The following is a 19,953-nucleotide window of genomic DNA, read 5'->3' as shown; positions in this document are numbered from 1 at the left end:
AATCCTTGAATTATATGGACTAATTAGCTGTAGGTGTGGTGCTTTGAGCTTAAAACATTGTCATAATCTGTAGGGAGTTTGAAAAGTCATAAAAATGTATGCTTGACCTGTTAGGTTGACCATTTGTCCTCTTTATTCTTGTTCTGTAGGACGTCAGTGGGGGAGGACCGGCTCGTTCTTACCCAGTGGGAGGCCTTTGTTACTATCTTTCTCCTCCTGAGTCCATGGGTGCCATATTTGAGGATCCTGTCCATGTGGTGGTTTATATCATCTTCATGTTGGGATCATGTGCATTCTTTTCTAAGACGTGGATAGAGGTGTCTGGTTCCTCAGCCAAAGATGTAAGCATTTGGTTTATTTGAAAATTTAAGAAAAAATCATAATTTTTAGGTGTCATATTGGTAATTCATACACTCCTAATTACTTTTGTAATTTAAACTTCAATTCATTCATTTTGAATTAGGGGGTTAAAAACTTGTTCCTAGAAGGTGAAAATTTTTAGATTTTACAATGGTTTGTGACCCTCCAGAGCTCAGCCCAACTTGACAAAGTCTTATTCCTCAGTATTTAATTTTTCTTCAGGGAGGTGATAATTAAAGAGACTGAGAAACCCTGGTTTAATGTGTGGTCACGTGGTTGTGCCTCATTGTAGCCTCAGGGTTAATGGGAACGGGAGGCCACCACAGGCTGCTTCAGGGATCTGGTTTCACTTGTTAGTGTGTGGAAGGCACGTCACACAAACTGGGTAGATAGCAGTCAGGGACATGTTAGAGTTTGATTTTAAAGGTGGTTTTTCTCTTGGCAGGTAGCTAAACAGCTTAAAGAACAGCAAATGGTAATGAGGGGCCACAGAGATACCTCTATGGTTCATGAGCTTAATAGGTAAGGCGGATAGTGTTCATCCTTGCTGGGGAAGGGGGTGTTTGTCTATGTACACATGGGCTTGGTTTTTCAGTCTGTCTTTATTGCTAAATGTTATTATTTGTTTTCATTCATATTTGAAGCATTTTTCTTCTACTTGACACAAAAGAACAAAAATTGCACACAAAACTGAATTGTTCTCCACATCAAAATTGACACCTAAATTATTTTAATTGAACTTGTGTTCTCTTCACTACTCAGCCCAGTGTTAAAATGTTGTAGATCAGAGGTTCTCATTGTTGGCTGGCTGCACATAAAATTACCTGGGAGCTTTTAAAAAATACTAACATCCACCTTTAGGAATTGTGATTTATTTGGTCTGGGGTGAGGCCCAGGCATCAGTTTTTTGTTTTTTTGCTAACAGCTTTATTGAGCTATAATTCACATACCATGTAATTCACTCATTTGAAGTGTGCAGTTTAGTGTTTTGGGATTTTCTTTAGTACATTCAGTGTGTATAATCATTAAAATTTAATTTTAAAAACCCTTTCATCACCAGATGGGAAACTTGCACCCATTAGTTATTCCCGATTTCTGCCCTCCCCTCCCACACCCTATTCCCAGGCAACCGCTTTTTACTTTCTGTCTCCTGAGATTTGCCTGTTCTGGACATTTCATATAAATGAAATCATATATGATCTTTTGTGAGTAGCTTCTTTCACTCAGCATAACGTTTTCAGGCTTCATCCATTATTTGTGAATAATATTGCATTGTATGGATATACCGCATTTTGTTCATCCATTCATCAGTTGATGGAAATTTTGGTGGTTTCCACTTTTTGGCTATCACGAATAATGCTCTTATGAACATATTTGTACAAGTTTTGTGTGGATGTATGTTTTCATTTCTCTAGGAGTGGAATTGTTGGATCATAGAGTAACTGTTTCACATGTTGAGGAACTGCCGAACTGTGTTCCACAGTGGCTGCGCCGTTCTGCGTTTCCACCGGCAGCGTGTGAAGGCTCCAATTGCTGTGCATCCTCGCTAGCACTAGTTCTTGCTTTTTGATTATAGCCACATAGTGGAAGTGGTATCTCATTGTGGTTTTGATTTGCTTTTCCCTGATGAGTAATGTTGTTGAGCATCTTTTCAGTGTTTATTAACCTTTTGTTTATCTTCTTTGGAGAAATGTCTAGTCGGATCTTTGGCTCATTTTTAATTGGATTGTCTTTTTGTTACTGAGTTGTTAGATTTTTTTTTTTTTAATTTGGATATGTTTCTTGTCAGGTATATGAATGGCAAATATTTTGCCCCATACTGTGGGTTGTCTTTTCACATTCTTGATGTTGTCCTTTGATGTACAAGTTTTTAATTTTGATGAAGTCCAATTTATCTCTTTTTTCTTTGGTTGCTTTGTGCCGCTTTTGCTGTTGTATCTAACAAACCATTGCTTAGCCCAGGGTCACAAAGATTTATTCTTGTTTTCCTTTCAGAGTCTGAGCTCTTATATTTAGGTCTCTGATCCACTTTGAGCTAATTTTTGTGTTTGGTGTGAGACAGGGGTCCAGATTCCTTCTTTTTGCATGTGGATATGCAATTGTTCCAGAACCGTTTGTTGAAAAAGCATTCGTATTTTTATTTAAACTTTTATTTAGAACATAGACTGGACTGCAGAGAGTAGGATAACACACCTCCATGTACTCAAGTATACGCAGCTTCAGAAGTTAGCGTCATTCTGCCTCTCTTGTTTCATCTACCATCTCTCCCAATCTTATTTTCCTTCTGGAGTAGTTTAAATACAATCCCATTATTTTTAACAGTTCTCCAGGTTATTCTAACGTGCAGCCAAGGTTGAATTACTATTGAAGAGGATCATCCAAATCTTGTCACATAAATTTGATCCTTACAAAGCATTTTGAAACTTACTCTTATCTACAAGAGGGAGCTAAAGGTTACCAGTTAAAACAATCTTGTATTGCCTTTCTTGGCTACTTACTGGTTTCCTGAAATCAGGGAGTCAGATCATTCCCTTCATCAGTTTGCATCAACACGCAACCGCTATGCATGACCCATCAGTGCGGCAGGCCATTCCCTGCTGGGTTAGCTGAATTACACTTTGGCCTGTTGTTGCTTCTCACTGTCACCCCTTTTCGTATTTCCCTCCGTGGCCTGACTCCAGGTTTTGTCTTGTAGGTACATCCCCACGGCAGCGGCCTTTGGTGGGTTGTGCATCGGCGCCCTGTCGGTGTTGGCCGACTTTCTAGGGGCCATTGGCTCGGGCACTGGAATTCTGCTTGCAGTCACTATTATTTATCAGTATTTCGAAATATTTGTTAAGGAACAGGCTGAAGTTGGCGGGATGGGTGCTTTGTTTTTCTAAGTGTTCCAGTATTTGTGTGTGTGTGAAAGGGAACTATTTTGACACTTTGTTTTTGTCAAATAATGGTGGTTCCCCTTTTCTTCCCCTCACAGTTTCTTGTTTTCAAGTGCTGACTGCCCCATTTCTGAAATGGGCACCGAGCTAAGCCTGTGTGCAGCATTAGTACCAGCTGCCTTAAGACTCAAGTTTACATTATTCATTTAAAAACGTGCACGGTAGTGTTGCCCGTGACGCTGGAACCAGTGTCCCGCCTTGCCGTGGTCAGGTGATGGCAAGATGGCGACGTGGATCAGTTTCGCACACAACAGTCAAAGCACTCACTATTCCCCCCGCTCGTTTAAAAATAAATGCAGTTCAAATTGCCACTTTCCAGTATTTTTGAGCTTATTTAATGAGTTCTGGAACATTTATATCTATCTAATCTATATTTTAGATATAATTACTTTTTATACTTTTCTAACTCAGAGTGTCCACGTTGCCACCCTCCCTCTCCATCCCTCTTTTTCTTTGTCCATTCTCAGAGCAGACTTAGCCCAGATGGGCAAAATCAAGCTTCAGAGATACATACATCTGTCACTACAAACAGCTGCTTATAACTCTTCTTCCTGGTTTTCATTTCTCTTTCTTCCCAGTGACAGCACGGTTGGTGCTGTTTGACTGTATTGGCTATGCCTTTGAATTCCAACAAGTCACTTGAGAATACTCTTTCAAGATAACTATGTCCCAATTCTTTTTTTTTTTAATTCCAAAAGCAAAGATCTAATTCTTGAGCAATGTCTGTAGGTCAGTGGGGGTGAACACTGAGTAATTCATGCTAGGAATTTGTGTATGTTGTTGTACGTTACAGCAGCAACATGAGTGTAAATGGTAGACAATAAACTTTTATTTAATAAAACTGTTTCAGTTGTGTTGGAAAAATAAAAAAATCTGATGCTATATGATTTCTAAGCTTATTTGTATAGGTTCATTATACTCATACAAAATCCATCCTGAGATGCGTATTGCAAGAGGTCAAATGAAATTATAGTTTAGTATTTAATGCTAAAATATTGAAGGACAGTGGCCAACTTAAGGGTACTGTTATGTGACTAACATTTGGAAAGAAGAGGAAAATAGTGGTCTGAAGCACTATCCTAGCTTCCATTTGAAATAGTACAGTTCTTTATAAATAAGTCATTTTTTAAAGCATGTACTTTATTGTCCAGAGATCAAACTTAATTTTTGAAAGGTATCCTTTTCAAAAGTGTGGTTTTCTTTCCATTGTTGTTTACTTTCTTAGTAAGTGCAGGAAGTATATCTTGTTTAGCTTAGGATCACAAAGGCAGCAGCTAACTGTGGGGGCGAGGCAGATGAAGGCAGGCAGGACAGGCACAGCGGTCAACTGGAGAACCTCTGAGGGCTGCAGACCACAGCTACCACAGAGACAGGGACCCACTATTATTATACCGACTTATTTTTCAAGAGAAGGTGGAAATATGGTTTTTTATAGGAGACCTTCAACTTTTAAATGCTGACAAATGAACAGTGCCAGCCAATGAAAACATCCAGACTGCCAGTTCTCAGACTGACTTAACTTCCAAAGCACAGCCTTTGATGTTTATAGATAACGTAAATGTCATTCGGGGTATGTTCTAGGACTTAGCTGTCACTCCTAGATTGCACTCTTAGGAAGAGAACAAGGCAGAAAGGACAGGTAGGGGTTACAAATCTCTCCTCCATCAACATTTAAGAGTAGCTTTCTCAGTTCCCACGGGGAGTGGCTTTGGGAGAGCGGGTCTGTTTGGAGAGACTGGTCTGTGCTCGAGTCTGTATATTTTATACATGCCTTATCTCTTCTTGATTTGAAGGAGGGTCGTAACAAGGGGAATTACAGGACTTGGTCCATGAGAGCTCAGAGAAAAGGATTAAGATCTCTGGAGAATCACAATGCCCATGATTTTAAAAAGGGTTTTTAAAAAAGTGTTAGAGGCACAGGGGAAGGCTACTATTAGAGCAAGTCGTTGGGGCTTACTTTTCACAATATTTATAGGGAGAGGAGACTCGATCTACATGGTCCTCTAGTTCCATAATTCTTTCCATCCTTGTTTAAGAAGTACAATATAAAGATTTTGTGGTTTTGCTCATAAAAATCTCTGGGTAAGACAGCTTGTACTAGACTGCAGCATTGCTGGTAGTAGTATCCCGACTTGAGCTGGTTCTGATGGGCGTGGCTGACCCCCAGGTCCTGCACTGGAAACATGACTTAGGGGTGGCCAGGAAGAAGCATCCTGAGATATGTGCCGGCTCCACGGGAAAGAAAGTAATCCTGGAGCTGCTGGAGGCCAGTCAACCTGAGAGCCGAGCTCAGGAGATGAGAAAACAGCTCAGGAACAGGGGTGGACCTTGGGATGATGGGCTTCAGGCATGGTGTGAGCCGGAAACAGTGTCCTCAGTTTTCCCTTGAATGCAGTTTGTACTGGGTTTCTGGTGCTTGCTAACCTTGCTGGCTAGACTCACGGTTTAAGACCAAGACAACGATGCCCCAAACCATGTCAATCTTATGACTTTGGATTTGGTTTTAGAAACTGCAAGTACTTTTTGAGGTAAGGATAGGAAATTGGATTCTAAAGTACACGTGCTTGAGGGAAAGGCCCCATACTTTCATTTGCCGCTTAAGCCGGTAGAGTGAATGGAGTCAACTGTTTTTCCTATGAGCTGGTTCACGTTCAGTAGTTAAGTGGATAGAAGGACACTAGCTGAATGTAAACACTTCCTTATCATGAATGTTATTCTCTATTTTATATCCTCTGCTATGCAGATTAACTCTATATGGCAGATAATGCCATTAGGAGGGACCAAAAAGTCCCTGTATAGGTCTTTTTAAAAAACCCTTTAAACACTAATGTAGTAAATAGTTATTTGCATACACAGCTACAGAATTTTATATGGGGTTTGAGGGTGGGACTAGTTGACCTAATTTGGATTTCAGGTCTCTGCCTATAGGAATACCTCTATGTCCTGGACTAGATTAGAAAGGTAACAGCTGAGCTTTAAAAAAAAACAAAACAAAACAGAAACTGGATTAAACATTATCTGCATTTACGTTCTTTTTCATTACTATTAGCTGGAGGGTAGCATTTAAAATGAAGGCTACAGCCTACCTGTAATTACAGTTCTCTACGGCCAAATGCATTCTGTATTGCTTTTATTTTATGAAAAAACTAATTTCAAATCTACATTAGACTAAGCTGAATTCAAAGTCTTAGTGAAGGAGGCTTGGTGGTCTTGTTTACAAAAACACGGCCACTGTCCTTTGGCCTTAAAACTTCAGGAAGGGCACTTCGAATGGCTTTGTGTTGGCGTGTTTCAGTGCCAGGGCGTAGGAGTAGACCCTGGCGTCCACTGTCAGGTGTTCTTCAGCTACCAGCGCTACGGGAGCAAAGAGGACAAGTTAGGTAATGAAGTTAACAAAAATACCCCATGTCCGTCAGTCAGTGTTTACTGAGCAACCATGACGTGGAGTCCCTGTGCTACAGGCTGGTGAGACGGTGATGACTTTTTCCTGCCTTCAAGGATCTTTCTTCTAGTGGAAGAATAAAGGATATAAAAGCAGGATTACATTTCTATCATAAGACAAGAACAAGAGAAAATTAATAAAGACAGAAGAGCACACAGATCAGAGATGAACATTTCGTGTGGGGACACAGCAGAGCTGTAAGTGTAGAGATCCAGCTGTTACTTCATTTCAGGCTCCCTGCAGGGCTCTGCTGCTCGGAAACCAGCGTGTGACTGTTCAGTCCCTTCTTCAGGGATTCCTCTGTCTTCCACTAGGGGACACATTTTCCATGTGCAAGTGAGACTGCATGACAGGACTGGTGTTCTGCCATCCAGAGTGAGGTCTCGGTCTCATTACAACACGCTGTCCTGAGGACCTCGGTTCACTCAGAGGGAGGTCATTCGGCTTCCAGTCTGCCTCTTGCTCTCCTGGCCTCTTGGTTAGGAACAAGCTCAGAGACATTCTGTCCCTTGAAGGCAGGATCACGTCCTACTCATCTGTGCAGGTGCTCGGTAAGTGTTGAAAACTATGCTTTGTAGCAAACTGAACTCAATACCTCCCCTTCCAACTTCTCCAGTGTTGCTTGTTGAAGAAGTGATTTGATTCTATATTCTGATTCCACTAAAAGCTAGGAAAACTGATGCTTTTACCACTCCCTCTTTTGAGATCTCTCTCTCCCTCCCTCTCTACCTTCTTTCCTCCTTCTCTCACTCTGTATTTTTCCCTTCTTCTAAGGCCAGAAGGGAAGTTAAGTTAGGTGGAAGAGAGAAGGGAGGAATGTTTTCAAAAGAATATTTTCTAATATAAAAAAGATTAATAAAAGCATACGGCCTATCACAGTTAAGCACTCGTGTGCCAGCATTACCTCACTTAGTTTCACTTGGGCCTGCTCCAAGGTGGGGCTCTCCACTGTGCCTGCTTCTGCAAGGGGCTCAGAGGCTATGGAACTCGCTCAGAGTCGTGTCCAGCACACGGCCGGCTGAGCCGCACCGCCAGTCAGGCCCGTGAGACTCACGTTGTCTGCCTATTACTGACGGCCACGGCCTTCTGAGTAAATGCCTGATGAATGACAGACGAGTATTTCTGACTCTGACTTTGAGATCTCGAGGTGGTTTTTACCTTACGTCTAATTTTTTAAAAGGCAAAGGAGGGACGGAAGCCTCTGGGAATCGGAAATCACAGCTGTTTTTGAAAGATGTGCTTTACTTTTCAAACACACACAGACATTAGGAATAGAATCGTCAGCCACTGGTACTTACGGGAGGAAGGGTGAGACCGCTCTCAAAGCTTCAGGTCAAACAATGCTCCAAGTTAATTTTTGAAACGAAAACTTAAAACTATTCAAATTCTGAAGATGATCTGCTCCTTTGTAAGTGACTGAATGGGCCCTACGCAGCCAGCTCGGAGAAGCTCCTGAAGGGCCTCCATCATGTCTTCAGTACGGTGTCTCCTAATGCAGTTATAGCAAAGGACGTCTGTCTGCAGAAGCTTACTTGTTTTTTAACAAAATCCCTATGAGACGGGCTGGCCAGGAATTACACAAGATAACGACGAGACCAGTCATTTACTGAGGGTCACACTGCTAGTTAGTTTGGTTCATTATATCAGCATATCGTACCTGGTGTACAGTAGATCCCTCAACGTTTGTAGAAGTATTGTTAAACTCTCCTTTAACTTATACCCCGCACGAAGAACCATCCACTGACCAGCGTGTCTGAGGATCAGCTGAGAGATACCTACTTATCCATATGCCTCTGCATTGCCACAGATTCAAGATTTAAGGATAGAAAAGTTTTGGCTAATCAGCAGGCCTGTAATCTTGACTATTCTATAGGAAAAAAAGCCCTACTGAAATAGAATGTTTCCTTGTCACTTGACATAGAATGTTTTGCTTATATTTTCAAACTCTATGCTACCCAGAAAATTATTGGTCAACTGCAGTCTTACAACCGTTACTAGGTGTTTGACTTTACTGAGGAAGAATACCAAGAAACAGGATTCTATGCAGCCTCCCATTTGCTGGGGATGGGGACGGGGAAAACAGAAAGTTGGGTAGTAATCATAAGGATGCTTACCATCCAGTCTCTTCAGCAGGTCATTCTTTGGTAGGGAAATTACTTCCAAGAATTCTAAACAAACAGAGTGCAAGTGAAAACAAAGCTAAAGAAGGAGTGCACTACCAGAACCACATGAACTGCCCGGAGCCGTGACCACCACACCAGCCACACACGCTGTCAGCCCTGGGAGCGAGCAACGTACCTCCGTCTCCTGAAAAGAACAGAAGGGGCATTTAGTAGGGCCCACAGTGGAAGACGTGGGAAGATGTTTGTGCGAGTCGAATCTAAAAGACTGTAAGAATTTAACAGAAACCTGGGTCTCTACCAATTTAACTTATATACACGGTAAAAAAATTCCGACAGTACAAAGTTAGTATTGTTCTCAATAGTTCAAGAGCAAATCAATGTTCAACAATAAAATTTAAAGCTTATTTTGTGATAAGTGTCTGTTTTTAAATTGTATTAAAATATACAGAACATAAAATTTACCATTTTAACGGTTTTTCAAGGTACAATTCAGTGGTATTACATATACTCACAGTGTTGTGTAATCAGCAGCACTGTGCATCTGCAGGACTTTTTTATCATCCCAAACAGAAACTTGGTACCCGTTAAACAGTAACTCCCATCCCTGGTGACCTCTATTCTTCTGTCTGTCTCTTCAAATGTATCAATTTTAGGTACCTCATATAAGTGGAATCACACGATATTTGCCCTTCGGTGTCTGGCTTATTTCACTTAGCACAATGTGCTCAAAGTTCATTCAAGTTATAGTACATATCAGCATGTCTCATTCTTGTAAGGCTGAATAATACTCTATGTCTATTCTATGGTTTGTTTATCCATTCATCTGCTAATGGACACTTGGGTTGGTTCCACCTTTTGGGTACTGTGAGTAAGGCTGTATGAATATTGCCGTCCAAGTATCCGTCTGAGCCTCTGTTCTCAGTTCTTTTGGGTATTACCTGGCAGTGGAATTGCTGGATCATACGGTAATTCTGTGTTTAACTCTCTGAGGAACTGTCAAACTCTTCTCCGCGGCATTTTATATGTATATTTGCTAGTTTGAAAACTGAATGTTTATAAAAGCAGCTGCAGTGGGACACCAAAGCATCTGGAACAAGTGAAGAGCAGGAGAAATGGAAGAATATGGCTGTGATACATGACTTGTTGTCGTGTGTATATAAACAGCCCCTTTAAGGGGGAGGAAGATGTGGAACTGACAGGCTTTAAAGCTGCTGAATCCAAACTTGGTAAGAAATACAGAGCAAAGAATCTCCTTAAAAGTTTCCCTAAATACAGAACTCAATAAAGAATAGTTAATAAGCTGCTGTCCTGTAAAAACTTGTCATTCTTTCTTTTTTTTTTTTGGAGGAAGATTAGCCCTGAGCTAACATCTGCTGCCAATCCTCCTCTTTTTGCTGAGAAAGACTGGCCCTGAGCTAACATCTGTGCCCAAATTCCTCTACTTTATCTGTGAGACGCCTGCCACAGCATGGCTTGCCAAGCGGTGCCATGTCCGTACCCAGGATCCGAACTGGCCAACCCCAGGCCGCCAAAGTGGAACATGCGCAGTTAACCGCTGCACCACCAGTACAGCCCCTATGTCGTTCTTAATATATGTGCAAAGAGAAATCAGAGTGATTTTGAAGATTTTCATTGTTTACTATTTAGGCCTGTAGCTCATATCACTAAAGTGGGAACAAACTCCATATGGAAAATATGAAAATAATGTAATTTAGTATTTTACATAAAGCAAGCGTAAAAATCAATGAAGCGGTAAAAGAAAATGGTAAAATATACAAGATTAGGAAAACAGCCAAGACTAATGATGCAGCATCTATGAAAGACTGTTATTCTTTTAACAAATCAAAAATCAAACTGGTAGCAAGTTAAAAGGTCTTTAACACAATGCCCGCACCTTAAGCATGGCCCGCGCACACTCACCTGGCTTTGGCTTAGGTCTTACATTTTCAGCATCATCTCCGTTAATGGTTACTGTCACGATGTGTGTGGTACAGTTTGACAAACCCGGATCCATACCTACAGCTACAGAGAGAAGCAACAGATCACCTTCCTAGGCGCCACTCAGAGGTCATTTGTTTCACTCCTTAAATGTCTTTGGAAGAAGACTGGGCCCGTAAGTCATGGCTAACGTGGAACTCAGGCGGGAACTGACAGTTTGCCCTCTTCACTGAGTATACGCTGGAGGACTGGACAGCGCACGTGGGGTCAGTGCTCATATTCTCCCCAGGGTTCCTGAGTCAAGTTCAGTAAGGCTGAAGTTAGATGGTTCTGACAGGTTGTAAAATCCTTTCCCACATCAGGAAAGAAGGCTAGTGGGAGCAGGCATGTGGATGAGGTAAGTAATAAACTTAGAATGTGGGAAACTCTGAAGGCAACTTAATTTCGTAATTCTTCTCCAACTTTAGGTCTTTCTCGCTCAAACCTGCTGTCATGGGGAGGGGAGCTCCACTTGCAGAGGGTGACCAAATCTGATTATGATTTCTCTGCAGTGAATTAGCCAAAACAAAAGCCATCTGAATGCTCACCATAAAGAACACCCAAATAATCAATCCTTTTACACAGAAGAATCGACTGCTTGGCTAGTTTTCAAGAGTTTGTCCCCAAGGGCACACCTGGAGAGCAATACCAACCTGGAGAACATTCAGCAACATCACCTTTATAGCCAGTTTCCTCCTCAAGTTCCCGAAGAGCAGCTGCCTCCGGGCTCTCGTTTTCATCGATGAGACCTGGAAGTCCAAATCATTTACAGAGAGGTGGGACAGGGAAATCCAACTTTCTTTGAACGTGGCCTGTTTCTAACACAGCTGCTGCTGAGTTCCGTGAGATGAGCCAGAGGACTGTGAGAAGTGGTCGCAGATAAAATGGACTGAGGTTGGGAACGTTTATACAAAAAAAAAAAAAAAAAGCCGAAGAATGACAGGAGGCGGATGGAGCAGGTTCTGAAGGTGCCTGCTGTCTTGTCATCTAGAGCCAGCGCTTTCCTGAGCACCTCAGCACTCCTGCTTTTCTGCAGCATGGCCCGTACGGGATCTCCGGCCAGGACGTGGCTTTGGTGGTGGCTGACTGGTCCAGGCTGTGCACCTGGCTATGGACGGCAGTGCAGGAAGCCTGTCACTTCTCTGTCTCCTCATGTGACAGTGTCACCTATCCTGCCTTGCTCCCTCACAGAGCAGCATTGAGGCCTGTGCTGAGGTGCCGAGAGGCGTGTCCCCTGGGAGGGGCGAGAAGAGACAGGAGAGAACCGAAGGCTAGTGGGCTGAGGTCGCTGCTCTGTCCACCGTGAGCAGTGGAGGGAGGAAGGCAGTGTAACTGGGGTTATCTTACCCACAAGAATGAAAAACGCAAGGAAAAAGTGAAATACGCGCTATTCAGTATGTTTAAAGTTACTAATTTCTTCAGTGAAATGGCGAGTAAATGAGAAAGAAAATAAAGTTGTTAGTTATATGTTACTATGGGATGGACTTCAAAAATACAAAACCTAAACCACTAATGATGAATAAATGAGATCTAATTTCTTCAGATGGGAACAACCTAATTCAGCCCTGTAATAATACAGTGTATTAAATTCTGGATAGCTCGACTTACTAGGCAACTGAAAAAAATACTCTAAAAATATTCAAGGAAATATTTAAAAAATATTCAAGGAAATTAAGACAATTTCCTTGGCCTGTATACATACAGAAGGACCAAGAGGTCTTTTCCATTCATCGTTTTTGGACTTAAGAGTGGCCGAGGTATAGCCGTAAATTTCTTGTCAGAGGCAGCTTGCTAGTGATGGACAATGAAGTAAGTTGACAAATTAGGGAAAAGCAATTACTCAGAGAGGCTAGAAAGAATGTAGCAAAGAAGAGGGCAGGTGGCTTGGACAGGTAAGCTGTGACATTTCACTGCAGAAATTACTTTGTTTTACTTCAAACCACATGGAGAGATAAAAAGGTGTTAAGCGGCTGAGCAATGCAGTCCTCAGCTCGGCCCTGGCCCCATCCTGCGGTCCCCTAGCAGCCAGGCTGTTCTCGGCGCAGACACACTCACCTGCCGGGAACTCGAGGCAGTAGCCCCCCATGGGGGGCCGGAACTGTTTTACCAGGACGATGCATTCATAATGGAGAGTTCTCTGCAGCACCGGGATAACCGACACACCTGTCACCAGGGAGTAAAACGAAGGACGGCCCTTAATGAGAGGTAACGCCGGCAATTTGTTCAGAGCAATCTAACTAAAATCCCTATTTCCAGAAACGCCGCATCCGAACTCTACCTTGTATTTGCATTAGCAAGAGGAAGTTAACCTAAGTTACAACATGGCAGTTATTCTCCTTTAAAAATGGAAAGAAATGGGGCTGGCCCCGTGGCCGAGTGGATAAGTTCTCGGCTCCGCTGCTGCGGCCCAGGGTTTCGCTGGTTCGGATCCTGGGCGTGGACATGGCACCGCTCATCAGGCCATGCTGAGGTGGCGTCCCATGTGCCACAACTAGAAGGACTCACAACTAAAAATATACAACTATGTACTGGGGGGATTTGGGGAGAAAAAGCAGAAAAAAAATTAAAAAAAAAACCCCACCACTGTTCTGAGCTTAGATAACAAGAGCCAGAAGTTACTTGTAAAGAAAGCTTGATTTAGTTACATAGCATCACAAAAACAACTACTAGATTTAAAGATAAAAGATCCTAATCGAAGATCACTCTGCTCTGAAGTCTTGGTTACAGTGACAAGAACCCTCAGACCCCAGCCTCCTCCAGGGTGGTAAGCTCCTTATGAAGAGTTACAGTGGGTTTGTGTGCGTACCATCAGCGGACTGTCCTTTCCTGGTTGTCCGCTTCACAGTTTCCCAGGTTCTGACCAGGCATAAAAGAAAAAATACAATCATTAGCACCACAGAGGAGAAGGTACTTGGGTTTTCTGTCTACAACCAGAATTTACAATGCAAGGCATGCAAATATACCAATGATAATGGTCAAGAAGACCACAACAATACAGATCTTACTAAAAAAGCCACTTGTGCTTCCCCATAGCTTCTGAAAATTATCAAGGAACACCTGCCACCCCACATCTAACCCTCTGAGTGCTCTCTAGAAGGTTTCTTGATCACCTGAGCTGCCTTTCTCATCATTTACTGGAAATACTTCCATTTGGATCATAAATCTAGAGGTGAACAGCACAGCTAGTGATTACAGCTTTAAAGGCTGCTAAGCAGTCTCTGCCAATTAAGCCCCTGTGAAAATTCCAGCCTTATCTTTAAGAAGAAAAGAGACTGCAAAATATGAACTATTGAGACAGTTATTTATACAATTTAGATTTTAAAATCTGTGACCGAAAATACCCAATTTCAGAAAGCAGGGCCATCCCATTTATTAATGGAGGAATTATTAAATTTAGGTCAGTGCTCTCCTTTGCATGTGTGAGATCTCATCTAAGGGGAAAATGGTCCCTAGAGGAAAAAGCAGATGAGTAACAGCAGGTGCCTACTCCCTTTTACGGCTTTATTCCTGATTAGTATTTGTTTCTGGGGAACACTGTACTGAAAACCCAGTTATTGGTACAATCATGTTGTTTAAATGGGGAAGGGCATATGAAGAAAATTCTCCCTTCACTCTTTTATCCCTTAAATAGAAAGAGCAGCGGTAAGAGATGGGCGTGAAGAAGCACATAATTTTTGGATCCAAGAGAAGACAGACATCTGAGTGGCTCTGGGGATGGGATAAGAAAGGCTCCAACATCTGTCTCCCTGCAGCTGACAATGCTGTCCTCTCACTGTATGGGATGGGCTACTTGGAGGAACCCTCCTACTCTTTATCTGGTCGTCCTGAAGGTTTGGATCTTGCCATATTTCTGTTAAAAAATTTCAGATCTTTAATCTAGTTTGAAAAAAAAAACCTTCTGTAAACTGTAGAATTTTCAGTATTGTACCCAAATTCTAAAGGACAAATCTGTCCAAATGAACCTATGAAAGTCAAACAGACTACTATGACAACTCACAGCAGCCCAACATTCCTGTTAGTAGCAAGAAGCCAACCAACAAGCAATTCCAATGCGTAAATAATACAGACTGCAAAAGACGAAACACCTTTGGACATAGCTCTCTCTCTCTGCTGCCTCTTAAGGTTAGTCCTAAAGACTGAAGAAGACAGTGTTGGGAAAAGCACTGAAGGTCCCATCCCAAATACACTAGGAATAAGGGAAACAAAGAGTAGTATCATTATAGTGGTTAAGATGAAGTCAATAAAAGCAGTAATGAGCCATAAATTATGAGCAATAAAATATAATGCATTTATAAGAAATACTAGAACAAGAATGCCCCATGAGAGCTCCAGTCATCTTAAAGGGACTCTGAGAGATGTACATTTGATGAGTCAGAAAGTCTTCGTCTCTCGGTGCCTACTAGCTAACCTCCCAGCCACAACCTCCTTGAGACTCTTTTCTCATTTGTTAAAACTAAGGAATTATGAGTATGTTATCCCCAAATCCTCTGGTAGCTTTAGAATTCTGATTCTAGTTAATTTACTCCATTTTTTAATCTTTGTTATAGAAATGCCTGTTTCGCTTTCTTCCCTTTAGTCAGCCAACACAAGAGATGGGAAGGGCAACAGGATGACTTCCGCTCTATCCTGAATGTCGATACGGGGCGTGCTGCCAGCGTATTTTTACACTTCTAAAATCCATTCCATATCCTCTTCCATGAATGAGACAGTGGAACAAAGGAGTCTCTAGCTGCTGTTTTATCCTTATGTACATGCTTTATATCAAGTAACAGGAAAAACATTTGATAAGTTTATAAATCACAGTCTACCCTCAAGTACAGAGATTCATTCTTCAAAGCTTGACATCTGGGATGAAACGTTAATGCTTTGCATAAGACCTCGTTGGAGGCCACGAGGAAGACCTACATATGGCAGAATGGAGGTGAGCGTGCTATAAATAGGCAATCTAGGTGTGGTGTTCTGGTAGACTTCAGAGCCCACTCCCAAACTACTGAAGCAGGCTCTCTGGAGGTGAGAACTAATCGTGAATATTTTGAAAAAAACCCCCAAATGATTCTGATGTGCATCCCTGATTAAGAAATGCTGGAAGGGAGGAAGAGGCGTCAGGTGAAGAGAGAAGATGGTGCAACACACAATCTTTAGTGTTGAGAGTTCTATCTTGTGTTGTAAACTTACACAACTTTATAGGGACAGAACTAAACTCTATCACCGTAGGGTGGGTTCTCATCTCTGTCTCTGGTTCTCAAATATAAGTACACTGGAAGATACTTTGCTCCTTCAGGCTTGAGCCTTGCCACAATTCTCTATCTTCTATTTCTTTCATATTTAGTTCTACACATCAAACTCTCCCTCACTAAGAGTCACACTCTCCCACCGCACTGATGGACCGTAGTCTGCTGAGCTTCCTCACTCTGGGGTTTTAACAGTGCTATGGACATCTTAATGTCTCCCAGAGCTCTCCAGCACCGGGCCTTAGCAATATTTTTGCTAGTTAGTAGATATAATCAAAAGTTATTTAAATTACTGGCAAGTCAGATGAGAGAGAGATTTCCTTATGAAGAAACTGTCTTATCCTATCGCTTAGCAAATGGAGCTTTTATAGTAATGAATTTATATCATGTAATCTGGATACTAAATGTAGTTAATTTTCCTATTTTCTTATTCTGTTTTATTCCTTTTTATACTTCATTAAGTAAATGCTTAAATAAAATATAACCTACTTTAACACATTTTTTTGTTATAAAAAATTACTAAACAGAAAATCTGAGAAATAGCAGAAAAAAGGTTAATCACACAGCTGCCAATAATATTTTGCTAGTTTTCCTTGCAGCCTTCTCTTACCCATTATTTGGCAGAGTTTAAAAAGCATATATAGGGGCCAGCCCGGTGGCGTAGTGGTTAAGTTCGTGTGCTCTGCTTCAGTAGCCTGGGGTTTGTGGGTTCGGATCCTGGGCACAGACCTGGCACTGCTCATCAAACCACAGTGTACTGGCATCCCACATCAAATAGAGGAAGATTGCCCTAGATGTTGGCTCAGCAACAATCTTCCTCAAGAAAAAAGAGAAAGATTGGCAATAGATGTTAGCTCAGGGCCAATCGTCCTCATGAAAACAAAACAAAACAAAAAAGCATATATAAACAATTTCCTATTTTACTATCAACTTAGTAACTTTTCTCATATTGCTAGGTTGTCTTCATAATCTGCTTTGTAGATGGCTGCACAGATTTTACTAAATGAATGCACTATTACAATTATTTCCCTAATTTTAAGATGTTTAGATTGCTTTAAATTTATTTATCTATTTATTTTGCTGAGGAAGATTCACCCTGACCAAGCCTCCACTTTTTTCTTGAGGAAGATTAGCCCTGAGCTAACATCTGTGCCAGTCTTCCTCCACTTTATATGTGGGTTGCTGCCACAGCATGGCTGACAAGTGGTGTAGGACCACACACGGGAGCTAAACCCAAGCACCTGGACTGCCAAAGCAGACTGTGCTGAGCTTAACCACCAGGCCACGGGGCTGGCTCCTCTTTCAATTTACTTTTGTCTTTTAAAATTTTGCTGAACATTTTTCATGCCTAAATCTGATTCCAAATAGTTTTCTTAACACAGTCTCAGACCCCACAGTGGCCTGACCCCAGAAACTGCCCCCTCCCCCATGTATCTTTATGGCAATTGAGACATATTGTGAAATGCTTTACAAAACTTTTCTTTTTCCAATTTACATTTCTATGAGCAAAGTGTAAACATGTTAAGTTTTATCTCAAACTCAGCAATGTTTCCTCTTTAATTCTTCTAATTTACAGATTAAAAATTGGCTTAACTAGAAGGAAGCAACCCGTATTGTTAATTATTCTGCTGCTTTATCAACTTACATTAGGCTTGGCTCAAAAGTTTTCAGTTCACATGAATCTACTTGGGGAGAATGGTGTTAAAATTGATTCCTGATTAGTTACTCTACGAAATTTACAACATAATTTTATTCAGAGGTTATAAGTGATTCAAACAGTCAACAATGGGAAAACAAATAGATTCTTTATTTCAGATAAAAGTTTAGAATGAGGAAAACATCCAAGTTTATGCCAAACACTAAATAGAGACCCTGAGACCTCAAATACTGAGCATTTTACAAAAGGAAAATAAAATTTTACCTTGTTTTACCAGTAGGATCCATGTAAGTTGTTTTTTCAAGCTTGACCCATTTTCCTTCTGCAATTAACTAAAAGGAGATCAGACAATAAGTTGGGAAACTTTCAAACTGAGGTGTTTTTTATTTAGAAGGGTTTTTTTTCTTTCAGATCTTCTCTTTGTGACCCTCTCAATTATCATGTTTCCCTCCCAATAATTTCTGTGCAAGTTTCCAGTTCAAGGTATTAAAAAGTCGTTTTTCTGAAGGGTGGTGCTGCTTCTTTTTGGAGTTTTAGAGGTATTACTGAGAGGTAAAAAGAAACGACAGTTGAAAAACTCTTGGGGGTCAGGGGGACTAGAAGGGAGCACTAAGGAGAGAGGGGTTTTCTGGGATGCTCTCAATGTTCCATCCTCTGATCTGGGTGCTAGTCACAGAGCAGTGTTTAGTCTGTAAAAACTCCTCAGTGGCATTTTACTGTCAAGGACTACAGAGCAAGGCTGACTATGGGGAATCCATGTCCAATGACTGGATTTGCTGTAATGACACATGGGTTTCCCTCCCAATCCGGGAGGCACCCAGCATCGTTCTGTCTAGACACTGGGGCCTCTGAGTTACCAGAACTAACTTACTGATGGCACTACACTGAACGAGAGCAAAGTCCCACTGCGTACATAATGCAGGAGCCTTTTTCTTACTCTCCTATCTTTCGCTTCTTGCTAGCAGCAACCTAATAATTATCAGATGTATTCACAGACAACACAGAAAGATTTTTAAATCAAAAAGAATTGCAGAAAGGTGTCAAGACCAGAGTTCTAGGATGAAGGATTTAAAATTTATTCATTGCAATGGTTCCTGCAGGAAGAGAATTTTTAGAAGCGAAACTGAATAACACACAAGACATACATTAGTTCTGGAATTTAGACCTACAACGAATAACTTGGGTTTTTATTGTTCTTAAACAAACATACTGAGACCATAAACAGCGAACTAGGATGTGATACCTAAGGATGAAATATTTAAGCCCTAAACTCATATGATTTATTCTACCCAGGGAAACTTTTAATAAAAACTTAAGAGTTTTTCTATCAACAGCCAAAATCGACTTTAAAAACAATCCCAATTTCACTAGTGCATATAATTAAGAGGGATACACTTCTGCTCCCACCCAAGAGCAAAATGTCCCCGAGTCCTAAAAAGGGAGCAAGAACAATCTTTAAAAACTCTCTTTAAGAATGAAAAACAATCATTTGAAAGAACAAATAGTCCATAGATTTCTTTCTTTAAACTCAGCTTTACGTGGGGAGGGGGAAGGGAAGTGAAAATTTATACCTCCTCTGAGATAATAGACTGTTTGATATTTTGAGAAGAATTCGCTGGTTCTCGATTTTCCATTTTCAAACTAGTTAGTCTTTATAGTCCTCAGACAAGAAGTTCACGCTGTAAGACAATGAGATCTGTTTAGGCTACATTTATTTTTCTGAATTAAACATTTGTCCATAGGCCAACGGTCACAGTACTTAATGGGGAAAAGCTTAGCGGTCATCAAAGCTGCTTTTGCCCTCTGAAGACCTGGGAGAAGTGCCCGGGATGGAGAAGTGAATACAAAGGCCCCAGGAGACATTCAGGAAAGAACTTAAAGCCGTCCCACTTAGATGCAGCCCATGGCGGCCCAGCGCCGACCACACACACGAGGCACTCAGACTCATTCTTCCATTTTCTGACTCCAAATTTCAAAAGCTTTCCCAGGAGAAGCAGTACAAAGATCACACACCACTCCCCATGCCCACCCCTCAACTATTGTCCCTCATCAACCCTTTACGGCGAAAGAGTTGTATGGGCTGGCTGTTTCCACCTCCCATTTATCTTTTTCTTTTTTATCCTGTGGTAAGTGGGTATACGATTTTAATAATTTTAAAATGTACAGGTCAGTGGCATTAAACAAATTCACAATATTGTGGCCCGTTCACTTTCAAGTTTTACCATGT

At 41.4% G+C, this 19,953-nt stretch overlaps 2 protein-coding genes across 5 annotated transcripts in view; one reads left to right on the top strand and one right to left on the bottom strand.

Annotated features, from left to right (window-relative positions):
- Positions 1 to 19,953, top strand: part of SEC61A2 (SEC61 translocon subunit alpha 2) — a 45,609-nt gene that overhangs the window by 21,747 nt on the left and 3,909 nt on the right. For 2 of the 3 annotated variants that reach the window (XM_046680003.1, XM_046680002.1), the window contains exons 10-12: positions 150 to 341; positions 806 to 882; positions 3,056 to 3,607. In XM_046680003.1, coding sequence (XP_046535959.1) covers positions 150 to 341; positions 806 to 882; positions 3,056 to 3,242 — 456 coding nt within the window. In that variant the 3' untranslated portion in view covers positions 3,243 to 3,607. Of the gene's footprint in view, positions 1 to 149; positions 342 to 805; positions 883 to 3,055; positions 3,608 to 19,953 lie in introns of those variants that run through there. The other variant, XM_046680004.1, reaches the window with a different exon arrangement.
- The window catches only part of NUDT5 (nudix hydrolase 5), a 25,210-nt gene continuing 9,672 nt past the window's right edge, over positions 4,416 to 19,953 (bottom strand). For both annotated transcript variants that reach the window (XM_046680014.1, XM_046680015.1), the window contains exons 2-10: positions 19,298 to 19,405; positions 17,991 to 18,058; positions 13,645 to 13,694; positions 12,894 to 13,001; positions 11,492 to 11,587; positions 10,782 to 10,883; positions 9,037 to 9,045; positions 8,853 to 8,906; positions 4,416 to 6,650 (exon numbers count right to left, since the gene is read on the bottom strand). In XM_046680014.1, coding sequence (XP_046535970.1) covers positions 6,541 to 6,650; positions 8,853 to 8,906; positions 9,037 to 9,045; positions 10,782 to 10,883; positions 11,492 to 11,587; positions 12,894 to 13,001; positions 13,645 to 13,694; positions 17,991 to 18,058; positions 19,298 to 19,360 — 660 coding nt within the window. In that variant the 5' untranslated portion in view covers positions 19,361 to 19,405 and the 3' untranslated portion in view covers positions 4,416 to 6,540. The remainder of the gene's footprint in view (positions 6,651 to 8,852; positions 8,907 to 9,036; positions 9,046 to 10,781; positions 10,884 to 11,491; positions 11,588 to 12,893; positions 13,002 to 13,644; positions 13,695 to 17,990; positions 18,059 to 19,297; positions 19,406 to 19,953) is intronic.

Source organism: Equus quagga, chromosome 12, assembly GCF_021613505.1.
Source record: "Equus quagga isolate Etosha38 chromosome 12, UCLA_HA_Equagga_1.0, whole genome shotgun sequence".
In the NCBI taxonomy this organism is placed as follows: Eukaryota; Metazoa; Chordata; class Mammalia; order Perissodactyla; family Equidae; genus Equus; species Equus quagga.
Note: the sequence above shows the minus strand (reverse complement) of the source record. Positions and strands in the feature narration are given on the sequence as shown.